The 22,788-nt window shown below is 41.7% G+C and overlaps 1 protein-coding gene across 1 annotated transcript; it reads left to right on the top strand.

Moving 5' to 3' along the window:
• Nucleotides 1-10,715: 10,715 nt before the first annotated feature.
• LOC129818915 (coiled-coil-helix-coiled-coil-helix domain-containing protein 10, mitochondrial-like) lies at nt 10,716-15,993 on the top strand. The gene is made up of 4 exons (XM_055875266.1): nt 10,716-10,927; nt 11,505-11,727; nt 13,254-13,395; nt 15,759-15,993. The coding sequence occupies exons 1-4, from the start codon at nt 10,881-10,883 to the stop codon at nt 15,776-15,778; spliced, it is 432 nt and encodes a 143-aa protein (XP_055731241.1). The 5' UTR covers nt 10,716-10,880; the 3' UTR covers nt 15,779-15,993.
• Nucleotides 15,994-22,788: the final 6,795 nt, after the last annotated feature.

The raw sequence follows: 22,788 nt of genomic DNA, 5'->3' as shown, positions 1-22,788 counted from the left end.
TGAGAAGACCGATTTTCGGGATGTCTCATGGTCTGACTAACACCGCTATAGCTCTGCCACCTTTCACCACAGATGAGGAAGTGCGACATAGGCGGATGCAGTGGATTGAGACGATATCTCAGATATCTCTAGCTTAAACTGACGGATGTTGATGGGGATTTTTTAAATTATGTTACTTAGATTGACACACCAGTGCATCACTCAACATTTTTTTAAACAGTCACCACTATCCGGCCTCCAGTACCCTGCCCTGAACCCTAGTCACTGTTACTACCCGGCTACCACCCGGTACTCTACCCTGCACTTTAGAAACTGCTGCCCTATGTACATAGTCATTGAACACTGGTCACTTTAACCATGTTTACATACTGTTTCAACCATTTCATATGTATATACTGTATTCTAGTCAAGGCTCATTCTATATAACTACTGCTGTACACACCTTTTCTATTCATATACTGTCCATAATGTCTATACACACCATCATATACTTATACATTATATTCCGGACTCTGACATTGCTCTTTCTTTCTTTCTTTCTTTTATTTATTATGTGTGTATTGTGTTTTTATTTGTATTTATTTTTGATTGCTAGGTATTAATTACTGCACTGTTGGAGCTACAAAAAAAAGCATTTCGCTGCACCTGCGATAACATCTGCAAATCTGTGTACTCGACCAATAAACTTTGATTTGATTTGTTAAAACCTTGAAGTGGATCCACACTTTAGAGTGGTGTGGCAGTAAGGGGGCTAAAGGCTAGAAGGGCGGTATAGTGAACCTTGTCACTGTGCTCCTCCTTGTCTGTGTCTCCCCAGAAGCCTTTTCCTTCCACCATCACCTCGCTACTGATATGTTATCATTGCAAGCCCGCACCACCTCTTGGTTGCAGAGTAAATGCAACTGATGGTCCAGTGGCAACTCAGACGACTCTGTCCTCTTAAATTCCCCCTCACCCATCTGGAAATGGATGCCCTAGTAACTGAGACCCAGTTAAAATCGCACCCCTGAGTCACCCTGGCCTGTGGTTAATTAATGGTTTTCCTGGCCTTTATTGTCAGGTGCAGATTCGGGTTGATCAGCCAAGCCAGTTTGTCATCCTTAACCCCCCCACACACAACTCTCTCCCCTGACCCCAATCCCATGGATCGGGCTGCTGGACCTGGGAATGTATTGGGGCTGATAGCCACAACAAAGCCAGACGGACAGGCAAGCTGCCCCGCAACACCCCTCCCCCATAAGGACCCACTTATGGTCAATTATGGGCCCAAATGGATGGTAGAGCAAAGAGGCATGCTGTCCGGCTTAATCGCTGGCAGATTTTCCTAAAAATACATAAAAACTCCCCTTTCCTTTTTTTTCAGAGAACACACTAAAGTTGAGTCATCTCAAATTACCGGTTGACTCGATAACCAGTTTAAAAGGAGAAAAAACAAAAGTGTTTTATATTTTCTTGGGGAACCAGGTGTGTGTCCAGCAGGGGTGGAGGGGGTTGGTAAATACTGGACCCCCAAACTCTTTGGATGTTTGGATAGGTAACCTCACAGTAGATTGTGGTAAGTTTGGTTCAAGGTTCCTCTTCCTCTGTCAGAACTGTGTATAATCCATCAATATACCATAAAACCTTTAGTTGGGAGTTTGTTTTGTTTTGTCCCATAGAAACGTTAACTACGAAAAGGCTCAGTTCATCCTCTTGAAAGAAGCCTTAAAGAGAGCAGAGGAGGAAAGCCATCCTCTTTTGACTGATGCAGTCGCTAAGTTCAAGCAGAGCCATAGATAAATAGTGAGGTCATTGTAGTTCCATCAAAAATCACCATGATACACAATCATATTGTTATGTACATTAGATTCCGTGCTACGCCATGCTGCTCAACTGCCATCTACTCATTTTTAAATCAATTGTGTGATTCACCCGCACCTGGCTTTGGCTGCACTTGACTCGAATAATAGCCAGCCGGTCATTAGAGCAATGTTCAAGCACCGATTAAGCCCAATCAAGACCTCACAAAGCAATGCCTCGTCCAGAGATAGTTCAACAGTGAAGAACAGGCTAACGAGTTAGAATGGGGGGGGAAACCAGGTCAAGGTGGCTAGTGGACCAACCTCAATGGCCTTTCTATAGTCGTCAGACATCCATAAACTTCTTCCAGCGGGCTCGGTGTTGTTCATCAGAGGATCTTAAAGCTGACCACATGTTAATCACACCTCTCCAAGCCAGCCCTATGTCCACTTCAGTGTCCATTGATCATCAACAGTGGATTGGACATCCCTCTGCTTGCTTTCCTTCTCACCTGGATGTCATTTTACTGCCAATTAACTCTGTTTGTGTTTCCCAAAGAGGATTGGCAAAACAAAGACAGCACAAAAAGGTTCCCAAAAGATGTAAAGGTTTCCTATTCATGTCATGTCATATCGTTGAATCTCAATTGGCATGATATTGCAAAATAGACCTATATTATCGCTGATACAGATGTTCCTATTGTCTTCCTCCTGCTGTTGCTATCTTGTTGCACCACACACAGACACACACACACCAGGTCACATAGGTAGGTAGGTAAAGAGCCTGTAGGGATGGGTTTCCCCTGAATGACTCAATAGTGACAAACAGTGAAAAACTATTAATAGCTGCCGTCCAGTTCCAAAGGCACAGTTTACTGAGATAATGGTCCCCTACAGACCAGGCTGTGGCTCAAGTTTCCTAATGCCTGGGTTAAGTTACAAGGTCATAAAACCAAAGGTTGCCTTCTGAAGGGTTTCTTCAGCCCAGTTTCATGAATACGGCTGATGGTGTTGGTTGACAAATTGTTTCAAACAGAGCACATATTGTTATAATTTAAATATGTGGTTGTTATTACAGTAATAATCCTTTGGATGAGAGTATACTTGATGAGTGGTTTTCTGAAATGCAAACCAACCGATTTTTCAGTTTTCAGTTATCTGAGACTTATTTTCATTCAGATCATGCAAGTAATTAAATCAATCAATCAAATGTATTTATGAAGCCCTTTTTACATCAGCAGATGCCACAAAGTGCTATACAGAAACCCAGCCTAAAACCCCCAACAGCAAGCAATGCAGATGTAGAAGCACAGGGGCTAGGAAAAACTCCCTAGAAAGGCAGGAACGTGGTTGTAGGGGGTGCAACAGGTCAGTACCTCAGGAGTAAATGTCAGTTGGCTTTTCATAGCCGAGCATTCAGAGGTCGAGACAGCAGTTGCGGTAGAGAGGAGGAGAAGGTAGAAAACAGCAGGCCCGGGACAAGGTAGCACGTCCGGCTAACAGGTCAGGGTTCCCTAGAGCAGCAACACGACCAGGTGGACTGGGGATAGCCAGGAGTCATTATGCCAGGTAGTCCTGAGGGAGAGAGAAAGAATTAGAGGGAACATACTTAAATTCACACAGGACACCTGTGTCAATTCCCTTTGTGCAGGTAAACACAGTTATAATTCTACCTACACAATTACAGAGAGACAGAGAGAGGAAGAGAGGAGGGGATACAACTGTTAGAACGATAGTAGGACCAATTGCACCAAATCCAATAAGACATGAGGCTTTTGCTTTTAAAATGATTGATCTGATACCCAAAGCTGAGGATTTGAGAATCTTTTCCATCTGGTCTCCTTTTGGACATCTTTCTGTTGGGCTACCCCAGAGGGAATGTTCAGAAAAAGTGCCAACGCATGCATGTAATAGAAGTTCAAGTGATTCACAAATGTCATATCCTACAGACACATAAATGCTTATAAATTGGTCCCATGGCGCTGTGGAATCCATTTTGTTTTACACAGTTGAAGTGAGACAAGTGTGGTATAATTCCCATACCCTATCTCAGAAACAACTTTGTTTTATATTTGTTATTATGTTGCACTGTTTATTCAACATTTATTAGTCTCTGGAATAAAATACATTTTTCAAGAGACCTATTGATTACTATGGATTCATGTGGTACTCTTGTAAATTGCACCTGTGATCTTAGACGTTACCCTCAGGTAGCCTTGTAGGCAAAAGTTGATCTATTCAGTGTTACTGTCATCAAATGAGACCTTTCATGAACTGACTTTAGTGGCTATGAGTCAAATATGGTATTTCAGACACTTTACAACTAACCTGCAAATCTCTGTTCGTAATAGGATAATAATAATAATGCCACAGCTTGCCATCTGCATTTCATTCATTTGACGGTTTATGTATTTCATTGGGGTCAATATTCTCAAATTAAGTCATAAAAAACGGAGATAATGGAGGCAAGGGTATGATAAAGTAATTATGATTCAGACAGTCTTCAAAGACATGAATTTCCCTTATTCAAACCCCTCTGGTCCTTTTCCCTTATACTGTCTTAATTCAGCGTAGCACCTTTAAACTATTTATCAACCTTTATTCAACCTTTATTCAAGGGAAGCCTATGTGTCATCTCAACTTTGGTGCAGCAATAGGGGATCCAGTTACAGAAGAGACTGTTTATCTGAAGGGGTTCGGTGGGTGATACGGGCCTCGGAGCCTGTTGCTTGACATGGGGATTAGCCTAGGTTGGTGAAATTCTATTATTTATCTGAAGATTGAGCCTGTAACTGTCTGCCAAAGAAATTAGCAGAAAACACAAACATAAAACTTTGCAAAGAAATAACTTCAGACCTATAAATTGTTCCTGTTCCGAAGTAATTATAAATGGAGGTAAACAGGTCAAGAGAAAAGGTGGAGGTTTACAATGAAAACTGTGATGGAGGACATTGGGCAAAATGCTACCAAAACAGCTACCTGAAGCCGTCATTTCACATATAGCTTTTTAATCCGTCAGGAGCCTGTGAAGAAATAACAAGGCTGTAACTTCCACATCCAACCGGGAGCAAGAACCTCTCTAGGTTATTGTGTTAATGTGATGCTGCTTATAAAACGCCAACAAAGGACCCATGCATTCTTCCCATTCTTTTGTTGGTGTTTCTGTTTTGCAGTAAGTGTGTGTGTGTGTGTGTCCACCAGGTATCCACCCACAAGTGTTGTACTTTGCACAGGAGGTTGGTGGCACCTTAATTGGGGAGGATGGGCTCATGGTAATGGCTGGAGCAGAATCAGTGGAATGGTATCAAATACATTAAAAAAACACATGGTTTCCATTTACTCCGTTCCAGACATTATTATGAGCCGTCCTCCCCTCAGCAGCCTCCACTATCGCTTTGAGATGAGTAGGGAGAGGTTTTCCACTACCATTAAGCCAAATCAGGACACCTTTCATTGAGGTGTTGCTTTGAGAGTGAGTTGGTTCTCCCTGCCTTGCACAGAGCATGTGGGTTTTTTCTTTGTGCCAATGTCAGCCCTTTTTAATGACATGGGGTCTCTCTCTCAAATTCAAGCCAGACCAAAAGAGAGTGGTCCCGCCACAGACGCCGCTCCAACCAGCCCCCAGAGGCTCAGTAAAACAGGGAATGGGCTCCAACATGAAAGTTCGCCCCTGAGGATCTAATCACCCCCCTGGCCCCACTCCCCTTCCCCAGTCAGCCTGTGTGCCGCTGACCACAAGAAAGGACCTGGGGGCTGAGACAAGGGGATGTGGGGTCGGGGTACAGATTGGGGGTGCAGCTGGCTCGCTCAGCTGGAGAGGTAGCGGTCCATGGCAAAAAATAGGATTGTGAATTTGGCATGATTATTTTATTGCACTGTGATCATGAAAAGATGTTGCCCAGGCAAGCAGCCCCACTGGCACATACAGTACAGTGCACATACAGTACAGTACACATACAGTACAGTACACATACAGTACAGTACACATACAGTACAGTGCACATACAGTACAGTACACATACTTTTCCAGGAGGGATGTCACAGTATGGCCTTAAGCACCTTCTGTTGTTTAGTGCTTCAGTGAATACAATGCAGTTCCTGTCCACCGAGGAGGGAGTGGGGAATACAATATGCTTAGTGAAGTCTTTTATGGTCCACTGAAGCTCATCAATCACGTGCTACAGTAGGCTAACTGTTGTCTTCATCTCTCAGTGTTTTGGTATTTCCCCATTTGCCCTTCATGGGGGAATCTTTGAGGTTTACTCATATGGAGAGTCAACACATCAAAAGTCCCTCAGTTATTTATAACCAGAATTGCTCTCTCTCTTTTGTACCAGGTGGTCTCATGGCCAGGAGTTGGTCACCACCGGCTGGTCTAACTGAAAGAGATGGCTTATGGGCCTTTTGACTAGTTTATTAGCCTGTAAGCCTTTGTGAGTCATTCTCTGTGGGGAGGCACTGTGGTCATGTGAAGGGAATGGGATTATTATCTAATGATAACATATCACTTGTGAAACTCAGCACCTGTGATATAGTTGCTGGTTTAAGCAAACTTATCAACATCAGCATTTGATATCGCACACAACGGGATGTTTTGGGTCACACTCCATATAGCATCACTGGGTCTTGGTTCAACACACTTGTGATCTTGGCGTTTGGTTAAAGCTACAGTCTGGGATTTGCGATATATACCAAAACAAGTGCGATGTGGGGACTCCAGTTTGTTGTTTCTCTAATCGCTGACTGTAGCTTTAATGCTGTAGCCCAGCTGCAAGTCATTGAGATGAGTAAGCACGTCAACCTGATAAGAGATGTAACAGTCTCACATAAATGCTCTGGATCACCAATCCCATCCCAAACCTCAGAAAACTAAAAGTGGGTGAATCATACTAATTTCCTCCTCGATTAAACACCACAAGCAATGCCACACACTGAGAAGAAATTAACTAGTCCAGTTATAGGCTACATAACCACAGAGTAACTTTGGACACTAGTTCTAAATAAAGACCTTGTGCTGTGTACAGATGTAGGATCTTAATATGATCACCCTATTGCAGGAGAACATTCTTGTAATGCAGGAAATGTAAAATGTGTAGTATATTTGAGGTTTAAAAAGGCCTCTGAAGTTTCTAATTTCCACTTTGAAATTTCAGACTTGATTTTCCCTTACGAGAAAAGGTATCAACCCCTACAAATATGTCCATGCATTATAATCCACATAATAATTCAAATGTTCTGATCGGATTATTTTCTTGCTGTAGCAAACAGGCACAAATGAAGATCCTATGTCTGTACAGTCTGGTATTTGGGATGCATACCAAAACAAGTGCATGGTGGGGACTCCAGTTTGTTGTTTTTCTAATCACAGACTATAGCTTTAATGCTGTAGCCCAGCTGCAAGTCATTGAGATGAGTAAGCACGTCTACCTGATAAGAGATGTAACAGCCTCAAATAAATTCCCTGAATCACCAATCCACTTAGCCTTGCAAAGCCGACTGATCCCGTGAGCTTACATTAAATGCTGCACGGATATATCTGTGCTGCTAGTTCTAAATTAATGCAGAAATGGACAGGCCATGTCTTCAGCCATTGTTTTCACAGACCTTGTGCTGTGTATTGACTTGGAATTGAAGAAAAGTGCCTGGCTTACTATCAGTATCAATATTAAATCTCTAAGAGCCTTGGGGGTATTGTGTAACTGTAGTGGTGCTCACAAACAGGACACAAGTGGCAAATGAATAGGGCAAACCAAAAACACATCAAACAATGGTTCTGTCTGCTTGTGCGTTTTTCCTGCAGCCCACAGGTTCAATTTGCTTACGATACCTGACTGATGTTTAATTAATGTGTCCCCTATGGCGATGACTCTCTCCAGGCATTCACCACCACCTCAGAGGCTTAAATTGCAAGAATGTATGGAAAAAATATTTACAAGCCATCCATGCTTAAGATGAAGCCTTAATGGAACGCTTTGTTTTCATCACTCTTTGTGTTTATACTGAACCATACTTTCTACCTTCTCCTAATACAATATGTGCTTAGTGTAGTTATTTTTCTGTCTGGCCAAGATTGCAGTACAGCACACTATAAACATCGCATTCATTATGGGTTTCTATAAACAAAACAAGTGCTTAATTTAGATGGATTAAACTATTTTGACTCATCACATATGCTGCTGCTACTGTGTATTATACAGTATATCCTGCTGCCTAGTCACATAACCCCTACCTATATGCACATATCTACCTCAATTACTTCTTACCTTTGCACTTCTAATCGGTACTGGTACCCTGTCTACATAGCGACGGTATCGTTACTCTTTGTCTATTTATTCCTCGTGTTATTTTTTTATTTTTTTTATTCGTTCTGCATTGTTGGGAAGGGCCGTAAGTAAGCGTTTCATTGTCAGTCTACACTTGTTGTTTACGAATCATGTGACAAATACAATTTGATTTGATATGCTTCAATAAGAGTTTTACAGAACACACATATTACAAATAAATGATAATTAACAACTTGGGAGTTATTATATTACAGAACCTTGAAATGGCATATTCTTTCGTTTAATCACAATTTGATAAATTGCTGAGGGTTGACTTATTTTCCGCTAGACTTTCAGCGTCATCATGTGGCCATCAAAGGTAATACATCAGCGAATGACCGATTGAAGATTTTCCTATTTGACTACAGTAAAGTGAGTACGGTTACATGCGCACAATAATGCGATTATTGTGGATAGTCAGATTAATATAATAGTTCAATTAAAACGTTTACATGCTTGGCAAGAATAACGATTTCCCTAATAATCCTGTTTACATGGACACATCTGAAATCAGGCAACCTGATGCCACGCTGATAAATGCAGAAAATCGCCAATCAAAATAGACGTTCTACCACAGCGACCATGTTATTTTTGTGAAGCATATTTTATTCTGATTTCGGACATATAAAGTTTATATGTGAAAACGACTTCTAAAACGCATACAACCACTTGTTATGAAGCTTATTATAGCTCAATGTTCAGAACTCGCGTTAATAAGGATCCGCCCCTTTTTTCCTTTTTCTACTAAAATGGCATACCCACATTTTAACTGCCTGTAGCTCAGGACCTGAAGCAAGGAGATGCATATTCTTGATACCATTTGAAAGGAAACACTTTGACGTTTGTGGAAATGTGACATGAATGTAGGAGAATATAACACACAACTTTGAAATGCAAGAGAAAGGCCATAATGTATTATTCCAGCCCAGGCGCAATTTAGATTCTGACCATTAGATGGCGGCAGTGTATGTGCAGTGTTTTAGACTGATCCAATGAACCATTGCATTTATGTTATAATTTTTGTATCAAGACTGCCCAAATGTGCCTAATTGGTTTATGAATAACTTTCTAAATTCATAACTGTGCACTCCTCAAACAATAGCATGGTATTATTTCACTGTAATATCTACTGTAAATTGGACAGTGCAGTTAGATTAAAAATAATTTAAGCTTTCTGCCAATATCAGATATGTCTATGTCCTAGGAAATCTTCTTGTTACTTACAATCTTATGCTAATCGCATTAGCCTACGTTAGCTCAACTGTACCGCGGGGGACCCACCGATCCTGTTAAAGAGGGAGGCTCGCTTGGCTGGTGCTAGCACATGCGCAGATCAAATACACTGCTGGAACGCCGATTAAGGTGTTTATATGTCCTAATTATTAGAAAGATTGTTCAGAAAACCATGTGTTTAATGGATGTATGCTTACTTTGATGTTGCCCGTATGTAACGGATGTGAAATGGCTAGCTAGTTAGCGGGTACGCGCTAGTAGCATTTCAATCAGTTACGTCACTTGCTCTGAGACTTTAAGTAGGGTTGCCCCTTGCTCTGCAAGGGCCGCGGCTTTTGTGGAGCGATGGGTAACAACGCATCGTGGGTGTCAGTTGTTGATGTGTGCAGAGGGTCCCTGGTTCGCGCCCGGGTCGGGGCGAGGGGACGACGTAAAGTTATACTGTTACATTGATGCTGTTGACCCGGATCACTGGTTGCTGCGGAAAAGGAGGAGGTTGAAAGGGGGGTGAGTGTAACGGATGTGAAATGGCTAGCTAGTTAGCGGGTACGCACTAGTAGCATTTCAATCAGTTACGTCACTTGCTCTGAGACTTTAAGTAGGGTTGCCCCTTGCTCTGCAAGGGCCGCGGCTTTTGTGGAGCGATGGGTAACAACGCATCGTGGGTGTCAGTTGTTGATGTGTGCAGAGGGTCCCTGGTTCGCGCCCGGGTCGGGGCGAGGGGATGGTTTAAAGTTATACTGTTACACGTACACCGATTAAAATGAGCAGAGTAAAGTGGTTACATGACTATTGTATAATCTGCCTACTGCCATAATCAGTTTAATATCAAATTATTAGTGTGCATGTGGTTCTGATGAAAATGTATGTGTAGCTAGATACTTTGTTGACCAGTCAGTATAACTGCAGTATACTGCGTCCATAAGAACACTGTTTGTGTTACTGCAGTAGTTTTACAGTGTACTGTAATTAGAATGCAGTTCAACTGCAGTTATTCTGCAGTTCAACTGCAGTTATTCTGCAGTTACTGTGTACAAAATACTATAGTCGACTGCAGTTACTGCACTTTTACTGTAGTTTCAAAACTGCATTTTTTGTAAGGGATTGCCTAGTTCAACAGAGATTTGGGGACACTGGAACGTCACTGAAAGCTTGTCATGCTTGACTAATCTTATTATGCAGTCAGAGAAACGTCTAGAAAGTGTTCATAATCTGTTTACCTGTTCTCTACAACTGTTGTCAGAGTTTTAGAATTAAGAATTAACAAAGTACCTATTTTGTTTGTAACGTGATAAAAAAACAAACATCGTTGTACTAAACTCCAGGAAATCGGTCATCACATTTTAAAGTTATTTTTACTTATACCTACTCGTATACATACGCATGCGCTCCAGACAATCCACACAAGGTCACTGGCACGTGTGCATGCTGTCATCAAGACCTAATCACGTTACAACAGCCTTTGGAAGAAGACTCTTTATATAAACGACGACAAGTTTACCCTGGCAGAAACAGCTTGAAGTGGTAAAGAACATCTGCATCAAAAATGGCAAGAGGAAGTCGCAGTGCCAGTCGTTCTTCGGCACCAGCCAGGTAATGTGTTTTCAACGATTATGCAACCGATTCAGATGACGGTTTAATTACAAAGTTACAGCCTCGTTTGCGTAGCATTTTACTGGTTATTGTAGTATATACCTATTGTAATTGGATGACACACAACTGTTTTAGAAATACAGCCTAAATCTACTGCCAAATCACTTTTACACTTCTCCTAATAGCAGAGGTTCTGTCATTTTTCAGTTATTGACCCCAAGGGCACTGGGTAGGTCAACATTTCCTAGTGACGTTTGCACAAGCCAAATACCAAGTTATGCCATTCAACTTCAATAAATGTTTCTTATTGTCATTCAGAAGATATTTTGCCTGTATTCATCCTAGATTATGGTAATCTATTTGGGTTTATATGATTAGAGCTCAGCTGCTTACTAATGTATCAGGTGATGTGCAGGGATGCCTGATGCAACAAAATAGCAATTGTAATCAGTGCAAGTGAAGTCAGAGCGATGATGTTGCATCAGTCTGACCCCCCCCCCCTCCCCCTATAGTTATGTAGCTGTTCTGTTTTTAGAGGCCATGTTGGCTTCATTGTGTTTTTAAAAAATATTTCCAGCTCAGCTCCGACCTATCATCCCCCGGCCCCAGTCGCTCCAGCCCCGTCAGCCCTGGCTGTTCCTGCCGCACCCCAAGGACCTGGCCTAATGGCCCAGATGGCCACCACCGCGGCCGGGGTGGCAGTGGGCTCTGCCATGGGCCATGTCATGGGCAGTGCCATCACCGGCGCCTTCAGTGGTGGCAGCCCTGAGACAGCCAGACCCGCCGCCAGCACATACCAGGTGAGCAGGTCAGGGGGCTGTTGAGAAACTGTGAACGGAAATAGGCAGTGTTACAATACTCCTAAATGTCTTTCTATTCTTCAGAAACATTGACAGGGGATAGAACTAGATTAGTTTTCACCGTAGGCTATTGCTTTCACCAAAGCAATGGACTAGAAGGAAGTTTTGGTCTATTCAGGTTGGGACATTGTACTGGTGAAGTCTTCCCAAATTCTTACCTACATTCAATTTGTTTGACAAAAAGGTATGTTGTCTGGAAAGAACAACAGCCAAAAATAAGATGTACTGTTTCTGTCTGTTCTGACAGTACTACATTTGGTATGGCCGTTGGACAGCAGAGGATGTCTCTAAGAGGCATTACTGACTTTGGCAGCCATGGTGAAGATAAGCTACTGCCCTAAGTGATTTGACCCTTCAGCTTTCAAATTGTATTTTAAAATTTAACCTAACAGCGTTGTTGGACATTCAGTATTGTGTGGTTGAAGAACTGAAAGAACTCTCTAAAGTGTGCAAAAAACAGATGGAGAGATCTTGGGTATTTAAAAATGTGACGTCGCAGTTTGATATGTTGCAGTTTGATTTCTTGATAGCATTTCTGAAAATAGAACTAGACCTGTCCTAGAAAGCTGAAGAAAGGAGTTTGGGCTAAGTGAGCTCATGCTAGCTACATTTACATTTCAGTAATTTAGCAGACGCTCTTATCCAGACTGACTTACAGGAGCAATTGGGGTTAAGTGCCTTGCTCAAGTGCACAGACAGATTCACCTATTCGGTTCTGGGATTCGAAGCAGCAACCTTTCAGTTACTGGCCTAACGCTCTTAGCTTCCCGGCTGCCTGCCGCCCAAGAAGAGTCACATTAGACTCCTTGATGTCAGACATTGAGTCTAGATGAAAAAAGAGCGTCATCTGGCGCTGACAGTGTTACAATATCTATGCCTAATAGTTGCAAACAATGAAGGATCTATTGTTTTAAAGGAAGCATGGGATGTCTTGAAAAGTGACATGACTCCAAAAAGTGGTTGTTGAATTGATTCTATGTTATAGTTTATAAATTTGACTGCGCTAAGTATTAAATCATGTCAACCTGCCCTTGCGGTTTTGGATGCTGAATATCATGTAGGACTAGCCATAGCAAAGGAAGGCTCTAGATACACAAGCAACATTTTTAAGCTAGCTTGTCAATACTGTCCTATGAAATCTATGCAGAATCAGTTTAAAGGTGAACTATGCAGAAATTATTTTACATGAAAGAATATAGCTTGGAACCAGTCACTCTTCAGTAAACAAGCACTTTTATAGCTTCAACAGTGTTTAATATGTTAATTTTTCGATCCAACAATTGCACTTCTTCTATATCATAGATATAAAGAGCAGGTGGAAATCTTGCGTAATGTACCTGAGATGGCATGGAGATTTAGATAATGTCTGTCACACTGTAGTCAAATCAGTGCTTGTTAATGGTAATGCAGATGTCTACAGTACCTTTGACAGGTGACTTATTAAGTGTGTGTCCGTGCCATTACAGGAGGCCCCTCGACCTGCCTCATCCCAGCCGGGCCCATGCATGTTTGAGGTGCGACAGTTCCTGGACTGCGCCACCACTCAGGCTGACCTCAGCTTGTGTGAGGGCTTCAACGAGGCGCTCAAACAGTGCAAGGGCTCACACGGTAAGGCTCTCCTTAATGATTGGTAGCTAGGAATTATGAACACCCAATTGTATCACAGAACACTTGGTTAAACAAATGACTTAGAATAAATAGAACATGCAAGTCTACTCAATTTCTGCTCAAAGGAGTGATCTACAATTCTGTGGTATAACCATAAGATACAGTATTTGTCAGATCTAGAAGATCAGAAGTTAAGACTTGTCTTTGTGTATTTTCAACACAAGACATTAGAGGTCGACCGATTAATCGGAATGGCCGATTAATTAGGGCAATCGGAAATCAGTATTTTTGCACGTCTTTTAATTATTATTTTTTTTTTTACATCTTTATTTATCCTTTATTTAACTAGGCAAGTCAATCAAGAACACATTCTTATTTTCAATGACGGCCTAGGAACGGTGGGTTAACTGCCTTGTTCAGGGGCAGAATGACAGATTTTTACCTTGTCAGCTCGGGGATTCAATCTTGCAACCTTACAGTTAACTAGTCCAGCGCTCTAACCACCTGATTACATTGCACTCCATGAGGAGACTGCCTGTTACGCGAATGCAGTAAGAAGCCAAGGTAAGTTGCTAGCTAGCATTAAACTTATCTTATAAGTTTATCAATCATTATAATCAATCAATCATAATCACTAGTTAACTACACATGGTTGATGATATTACTAGTTTATATAGCGTGTCCTAAGTTGCATATAATCGATGCGGTCCGTATTCGCGAAAAAGGACTGTCGTTGCTCCAATGTGTACCTAACCATAAACATCAATGCCTTTCTTCAAATCAATACACAAGTATATATTTTTAAACCTGCATATTTAGTTAATATTGCCTGCTAACATGACTCGTTGCGAACTGTGAAGACTATTTCTTCCTAACAAAGACAGTCAACTTCGCCAAACGGGGGATGATTTAACAAAAGCGCATTTGCGATAAAAGCATAATCGTTGCACGACTGTACCTAACCATAAACATCTATACATTACTTAAAATCAATACACAGAAGTATATATTTTTAAACCTGCATATTTAGTTAAAAGAAATCCAGGTTAGCAGGCAATATTAACCAGGTGAAATTGTCACTTTTCTTGTGTTCATTGCACGCAGAATCAGGGTATATGCAACAGTTTGGGCCGCCTAATTTGTCAGAATTTTACGTAATTATGACATAACATTGAAGGTTGTGCAATGTAACAGGAATATTTAGACTTAGAGGTGCCACCCGTAAAATAAAATACGGAACGGTTCCGTATTTCACTGAAAGAATAAACGTCTTGTTTTCGAGATGTTCGTTTCCGGATTCGACCATATTAATGACCTAAGGCTCGTATTTCTGTGTGTTATTATGTTATAATTAAGTCTGTGATTTGATAGAGCAGTCTGAGTGGTGGTAGGCACCAGCAGGCTCGTAAGCATTCATTCAAACAGCACTTTGCGTTTTGCCAGCAGCTCTTCACTGTGCTTCAAGCATTGAGCTGTTTATGACTTCAAGCCTATCAACTCCCGAGATTAGGCTGGTGTAACCGATTTGAAATGGCTAGCTAGTTAGCGGGGTGCTTGTTAATAGTGTTTCAAACGTCACTCGCTCTGAGACTTGGAGTGGTTGTTCCCCTTGCTCTGCATGGGTAACGCTGCTTCGAGGGTGGCTGTTGTCGATGTGTTCCTGGTTCGAGCCCAGGTAGGGGCAAGGAGAGGGACGGAAGCTATACTGTTACACTGGCAATACTAAAGTGCCTATAAGAACATCCAATAGTCAAAGGTATATGAAATACAAATTGTATAGAGAGAAATAGTCCTATAATTCCTATAACAACTACAACCTAAAACTTCTTACCTGGGAATATTGAAGACTCATGTTAAAAGGAACCACCAGCTTTCATATGTTCTCATGTTCTGAGCAAGGAACTTAAACGTTAGCTTTTTTTACATGGCACATATTGCACTTTTACTTTCTTCTCCAACACTTTTTTTGCATTATTTAAACCAAATTGAACATGTTTGATTATTTATTTGAGGCTAAATTGATTTTATTGATGTATTATATTAAGTTAAAATAAGTGTTCATTCAGTATTGTTGTAATTGTCATTATTACAAATGTGTGAAATTTAAATCGGCCGATTTAATCGGTATCGGCTTTTTTTGGTCCTCCAATAATCGGTATCGGCGTTGAAAAATCATAATCGGTCGACCTCTGCAAGACATGGATGTGCTTGCTTTGTTCAGTGTCTTGCGTGTGCTTGTTTTATTAAATTTTTTAATCAACTTAGTATGTATCCTTTTCTGAGCCCTAACTGTTTTGGAATATGATTTGCAGATTGTTATTTTACAAATGAATTGACCTTGTCTTTGGTTGTTTTTCCTTCAGGTGTGACATCACTGGTTTGAGCGAGAATGTTGTGAGTCAAAACAAGACACCATGTTTGGATAAATACCTACTGTAGACAGATGAGCCACTCGGTCATGAAATAAACTCTATTCAACTAACTCTCCACTATTACAAGAAAGAAATGATGTTTGTTGACATGTAAGGAAATGTGTGCTGTTTGATTATTTTGGTAATGTATATGATATTGTGAAATAAAGAGCTGCTGTTTACTTTCTGCTGGAGGCCTGTTTAGTCTTTCACTTTTTTAAAGTAAGGATGGAAATTTGTATTTTGGTCTGGAGTCCAAAATGGAGATTTTTGGTTCCAACCGCCATGTCTTTGTGAGATGCGGTGTGGGTGAACGGATGATGTCTGCATGTGTATTTCCCACCGTAAAGCATGGAGGAGGAGGTGTGATGGTGCTTTGCTGGTGACAGTCTGTGAGTTATTTAGAATTCAAGGCACACTTAACCAGCATGTCTACCACAGCATTCTGCAGCGATAAACCTTACCATCTACCATACTATCATTTGTTTTTCAACAGGACAATGACCAAACACACCTCCAGGCTGTGTAGAGGATATTTTACTACGAAGGAGAGTGATAGAGTGCTGCATCAGACGACCTGGCCTCCACAATCCCCCGACCTCAACCAAATTGAGATGGTTTGGGATGAGTTGGACCGCAGAGTGAAGGAAAAGCAGCCAACAAGTGCTCAGCATATGTGGGAACTCCTTCAAGACTGTAGGAAAAGTATTCCAGGTGAAGCTGGTTGAGAGAATGCCAAGAGTGTGCAAAGCTGTCATCAAGGCAAAGGGTGGCTATTTGAAGAATCTCAAATATAAAATATATTTTGATTTGCTAAACACTTTTTTGGTTACTACATGATTCCATATGTGTTATTTCATAGCTTTGATGTCTTCACTATTATTCTACAATGTAGAAAATAGTACAAATAAAGAAAAACCCTTGAATAGGTAAGTGTTCTAAAACTTTTGACCTGTAGTGTATGTGTTATGGCTTTTAACCTCAGCTCTGAATCCACGATATGGCAAATCTAATAGAACTGAAAGGGTTTTCTTTAATGGAAGATTCTCAAATGTCAAACATGTAACATGTGGTGTACCGCAGGGCAGCTCTCTAGGCCCTCTACTCTTTTCTATTTTTACCAATGACCTGCCTTAAACAAAGCATGTGTGTTCATGTATGCTGATGATTCAACCATATATGCATCAGAAACCACAGCTAATGAAGTCACTGAACCCTTAATAAAAAGTTGAAGTCTGTTTTGGAATGGGTGGCCAGTAATAAACTGGTTCTGAACGTCTCTAAAACTAAGAACATTGTATTTGGTACAAATCATTCGCTAAATTCTAGACCTCAGCTTAATCTGGTAATGAATGGTGTGGCTGTTGAACAAGCTGAGGAGACTAAATTACCTTAGATTGTAAACTGAATTGGTCAAAACATATATATTCAATGATTGAAAAGATGGGGAGAGGTCTGTCCGTAATAGAGATGTCCTGCTTTTTTGACACCACACTTCAAAAAGCAAGTTCTGTGGTTTCTAGTTTTGTCTAATCTTGATTATTGTCCAGTCGTGTGGTCCAGTGCTGCAAGGAAAGACCTAGTTAAGCTACAGCTGGCCGAGAACAGAGCGGCACGTCTTGCTCTTCATTCAGAGGGCTGATATAAATCAAATCAAATTTTATTGGTCACATACACATGGTTAGCAGATGTTATTGCGAGAGTAGCAAAATGCTTTTGGTTCTAGATCCGACAGTGCAGCAGTATCTAACAGGTAATAGCTAACAATTCCACAACAAAATCTAATATCTAACAAATTCCACAACAAAACCTAATACACACAATCTAGTAAAGGAATGGGATGAGAATATATAAGTATAAAATATGGATGAGCAGTGACAGAGCGGCTAAGATGCAATAGATAGTAAAGAATAGATAGTGAAGGATACAGTATATACATATGAGATGAGTAATGCGAGATATGTAAACATTCTTAAAGTGGCATTATTAAAGTGACTAGTGTTCCATTTATTAAAGTGGCAGATGATATCAAGTCTATAGGTAGACAGCCGCCTCTCTGTGCTAGTGGTGGCTGTTTAACAATCTGATGGCCATGAGATAGAAGCTGTTTTTCAATCTCTGTCCCAGCTTTGATGCACCTGTACTGGCCTCGCCTTCTGGATGGAAGCGGGGTGAACAGGTAGTGGCTCGGGTGGTTATTGTCCTTGATTATCTTTTTTTCCTTCCTGTGACCGAGTGTTGTAGGTGTCCTGGAGGGCAGGTAGTTTGCCCCCGGTAATGCATTGTGCAGACCGCACCACCCTCTGGAGTGCCCTGCGGTTGTGGGCAGTGCAGTTGCCGTACCAGGCGGTGATACAGCCCGACAGGATGCTCTCAATTGTGCACCTGTAAAAGTTAGTGAGGGTTTTTGGTGACAAGCCACATTTTTTCAGCCTCCTGCGGTGGACCATTTTAGTTTGTCGCTGATATATACACAGAGGAACTTTCCACCTTCTCCACTGCTGTCCCGTCAATGTGGATAGGGGGGTGCACCCTTTGCTGTTTCCTGAAGACCATGATCATCTATTTTGTTTTGCTGACATTAAGTGAGAGGTTATTTTCCTGACACAACACTGACGGCACTCACCTCCCTGTTCTCGTCGTTGTTGGTAATCAAGCCTACCACTGTAGTGTCGTCTGCAAACTTGATGACTGAGTTGGAGGCGTGCATGGCCACGCAGTTGTGGGTGAACAGGGACTACAGGAGAGGGCTGAGAACGCACCCTTGTGGGGCCCCAGTGTTGAGGATCAGCGGAGTGGAGATGTTGTTACCTACCTTCACCACCTGGGGGCGGCCCGTCAGGAAGTCCAGGACCCATTTGCACAGGGCAGGGTCGAGACCCAGGGTGGGGTCGTGTCTCAAGCTTAATGATGAGTTTGGAGGGTACTATGGTGTTAAATGCTGAGCTGTAGTCAATGAACAACATTCTTACATAGGTATTCCTCTTGTCCAGATGGGATAGGGCAGCGTGCAGTGTGATGGCAATTGCATTGTCTGTGGACCTATTGGGGCGATAAGCAAATTAGAGTGGGTCTAGGGTGACAGGTAGGGTGGAGGTGATATGATCCTAGACTAGTCTCTCAAAGCACTTCATGATGACAGAAGTGAGTGCTACGGGGCGGTAGTCATTTAGTTCGGTTACCTTCGCTTTCTTGGGAACAGGAACAATGGTGGCCATCTTGAAGCATGTGGTGACAGCACACTGGGATAGGAATTGATTGAATATGTCCGTAAACACACCAGCCAGCTGGTCTGCGCATGCTCTTGAGGATGCGTCTAGGGATGCCGTCTGGGCCGGCAGCCTTGCGAGGGTTAACACGTTTAAATGTTTTACGTCGGCCACGGAGAAGCAGAGCTCACAGTCTTTGGTAGCGGGCCGTGTCGGTGGCACTGTATTGTCCTCAAAACACGCAAAGAAGTTGTTTAATTTGTCTGGAAGCAAGGCGTTGATGTCCACGACGGGGCCGGTTTTCTTTTTGTAATCCATGATTGTCTGTAGACCCTGCTACATACGTCTCATATCTGAGCCGTTGAATTGCAAATCCACTTTGTCTCTATACTGATGCTTTGCTCCACGGTTTCTGGTTAGGCAAGATTTTAATAGTCACAGTGAGCACAACATCTCCTATACACTTCCTTATAAACTCGCTCACCGAGTCAGCGTATACGTCAATGTTATTGTCTGAGGCTACCCAGAACATATCCCAGTCCATGTAATCAAAGCAATCTTGAAGCCTGGAATCCGATTGGTCAGACCAGCGTTGGATAGACCTAAGCACAGGCGCTTCCTGTTTTAGTTTCTGCCTATAGGAGGGGAGCAACAAGATGGAGTCATGGTCAGATTTGCCAAAAGGAGGGTGGGGGAGGGCCTTGTATGCATTGCGGAAGTTAGAGTAGCAGTGGTCGAGTGTGTTACTCGCTCGTGTACTGCAATCGATATGCCGATAGAATTTAGGTAGCCTTGTTCTCAGATTAGCTGTGTTAAAATCCCCAGCTACAATAAATGCAGCCTTAGGATATATGGTTTCTAGTTTGCATAAAGTCCAGTGAAGTTCCTTGATGGCCGTCTTGGTATCCGCTTGCGGGGGGATATACACGGCTGTGACGATAACCGAGGAGAGTTCTCTTGGGAGATAATACGGTCAGCATTTGATTGTGAGGAATTCTAGGTCAGATGAACAAAAGGACTTGAGTTCTTGTATGTTATTACAATTACACCATGAGTTGTTAATCATGAAACATACACCCCCGCCCTTCTTCTTACCAGAAGAATGTTTGTGCCTGTCGGCGCGATGCATTGAAAATCCTGTTGGCTGTACGGACTCTGGCAGCATGTCCCCGGCTAGCCATGTCTCCGTGAAACAGAGTATGTTACAATCCCGGATATCTCTTTGGAAAGCAACTCTTGCCCTAATTTCATTGACTTTGTTAACTAGGGACTGGACATTAGCGAGTAATATACTCGGAGGCCTCACTAGAAGACCGCTCCGGCACACTCTCCTCTGACGGCGTTGTTTTGGGTCTGCCTCTGGAATCAGTTCAAATGCCCTGGGAGGTGCAGACAAAGGATCCGCTTTGGGAAAGTAGTTTTCCTGGTCGTAGTGCTGGCTGTGCTGGTAAGATGACATCTCTCTGATATCCAATAGTTCTTCCCGGCTGTATGTATTAACACTTAAGATTTTCTGGGCTAACAGTGTAAGAAATAATACATAAAAAAACAAAATACTGCAGTTTCCTAAGGACTTGAAGCAAAGCTGCCATCTCTATTGGCGCCATCTTGAACTCGCCATCTTGAATACTATGCATGCCAGTCTCTCTTGGCTATGAGTTGGGGTGAGACTGACTGCATCACTTCTTCTTTTCATAAGAAACAATGTGTTGAAAATTCCAACTTGTTTGCATAGTCAACTTACACACAGCTCTGACGAACACTTACCCCACCAGACATGTCTTTTCAGTCCCCAAATCCAGAACAAATTCAAGAAAGCGTATATTGAGCCATTATTGCATGGAAAGCCGTTCCATCTCATATTGCTCAAATAAACAGCATACCTGGTTTGAATAAAGCAACACTTCACGGTACAACCCCTCTCCCCTATTTGACCGAGATAGTTTGTGTGTTTGTATTGATATTGAAATGACCTGACTAGATCATAAAGGAACAATTGTCCAGACAGAGGATTGAGTTTACGAATTGACGGTTTATTAACCCAACTTTACACAGGCTGCTGTTTGGCCGTAGCTTACGCCAAATAAAGGAAAGATACCCCACAAGCCAACCGTGACCTCTTGTGAAGGCCAGATGAAAGAGAGAGAACAATGGCTAAACCTGGTCTTAACTTCCAATGCTCCATCCCCCTCCACGCCACTCCGCCAACCACCAGGATGCCCGGCACCAGAACATTCCAGGCATTCCCGTGATTAGCAGATAGTGGGTTGATTGGCATGTCGGACCCCGCGAACACTGGTGAATACAACACAACCCACTAATAGCCTGCCTAACACATAACACACCGCTGTCTGTGCGGGTCGCTACAATATGTAGGCTACGTGTGTTTAAAGAAAATGTATGTAGTTCTGTGCTTGAGCTGTTCTTGTCTATTAATATCGTGTATTATGTCATGTTTTGTGTGGACTACAGGAAGAGTAGCTGCTGCTTTGGCAACAGCTAATGGGGATCATAACAAAAAAACTAATCTGTGTATATTTAACCTAACGTAAGGCGTAAAAGTGTATCCTTCCAGAGACGCATTTGGCTTATTTTGGCGAGAGTGAAATCACGGGGGAAATGGCGCAATGGATTGTGGGATTGTAGTTAATTACCACGTTTCTGACCTGAACTAGTTTGAATATGTTTAATGAAAACTACAACTCCCTTCAGACATACATGAGAACACCCCATTTTTCTCCTAGAAGAACTGGTTAGGGTGTTTTCATGTTATCTAGAGCGTTAGTGACTGTATCTGTGCTGCTGGCAACAATTTAATTACGTTTTTTGCCGACCTTTACTGACACAGGTCATATTCAACGTGTGTTGCGCGTCTCGTAAATTCAACAGTTATTCTGCACTCTGGCACACTCAGACGAGAGCACTCTGAAATCGGAATAGATAGTCAGAGTGAATTTACGAACGCACCCCCAGAGAAACTGCACTGTTGGGCTCACAATTTTTTTGGATGTTTATTAATCGCTCAGCACTATTCTGCACAAATAATATTATATTTGAATAAAGTATTGAATAAAATCAAAGTTTATTTGTTATGTGCACAGGTAAATAGTACAATGTGTAAATAGTACAATGAAAGTATTACTTGCAGCTCTTCCTCAACTGCAGAATGAATGTAAAGTAGCAGAGTCAATCAATAGACAATAAGACAATACAAATAACATTATCACAACAGTTGGTAAAAAAAAAAGACAAGGTAATAAACCTATAATAAAAGAACACAATAATTTAAAGATGCACTATGCAGAAATCGCTCCACCACTTTCTGGTTGCAAAAATTATGTTTATGTGACAAAACAAGCAAGTATAGTGTAGAGAGTAATTGTACCATATAAACAACTGTGAATATATATTTTACATAACCATAAATATTGTGTTTTCAGCTGTTTGAAGCTGGTGTTCAAAACCCAAAGTAAAAAAAGCAAAACCGAAACTTAAGCAGAGGAAGCATAGAAATAGAACACAGAACATATCTACTGCTTCTTAAACTTGCATTCAATGAGAATGACATATCTGTAACACACATTTCTATGTAAATTTGGTTGGGTCGCTACATTTTGCAGCTTTAATGTCAAAATTCATAAAGGAGAGCAAATGTCCATAACTGATTAGGATTTCATGCCATGGGTTGCTATCAAATATAACATGAATAATGCATATGAACCTGGTTGGGAACCGACAAATCACAGCTCATGAGGCGTTTCTCTACCGACCTA

The sequence above is a fragment of the Salvelinus fontinalis genome, chromosome 21, assembly GCF_029448725.1.
Source record: "Salvelinus fontinalis isolate EN_2023a chromosome 21, ASM2944872v1, whole genome shotgun sequence".
NCBI classification, from domain to species: domain Eukaryota; kingdom Metazoa; phylum Chordata; class Actinopteri; order Salmoniformes; family Salmonidae; genus Salvelinus; species Salvelinus fontinalis.
The sequence above is the reverse complement of the archived record's forward strand: the minus strand, read 5'-3'. Positions and strand labels throughout refer to the sequence as shown.

What these genes read in the sequence shown, in the direction of transcription:
- LOC129818915 (XM_055875266.1), top strand. Translation starts at nt 10,881, where the DNA reads ATGGCAAGAGGAAGTCGCAGTGCCAGTCGTTCTTCGGCACCAGCCAG. An exon ending in CGTTCTTCGGCACCAGCCAG is followed by an intron (nt 10,928 to 11,504) that starts GTAATGTGTTTT and finishes AAATATTTCCAG; the next exon opens with CTCAGCTCCGACCTATCATC. An exon ending in CCGCCGCCAGCACATACCAG is followed by an intron (nt 11,728 to 13,253) that starts GTGAGCAGGTCA and finishes GTGCCATTACAG; the next exon opens with GAGGCCCCTCGACCTGCCTC.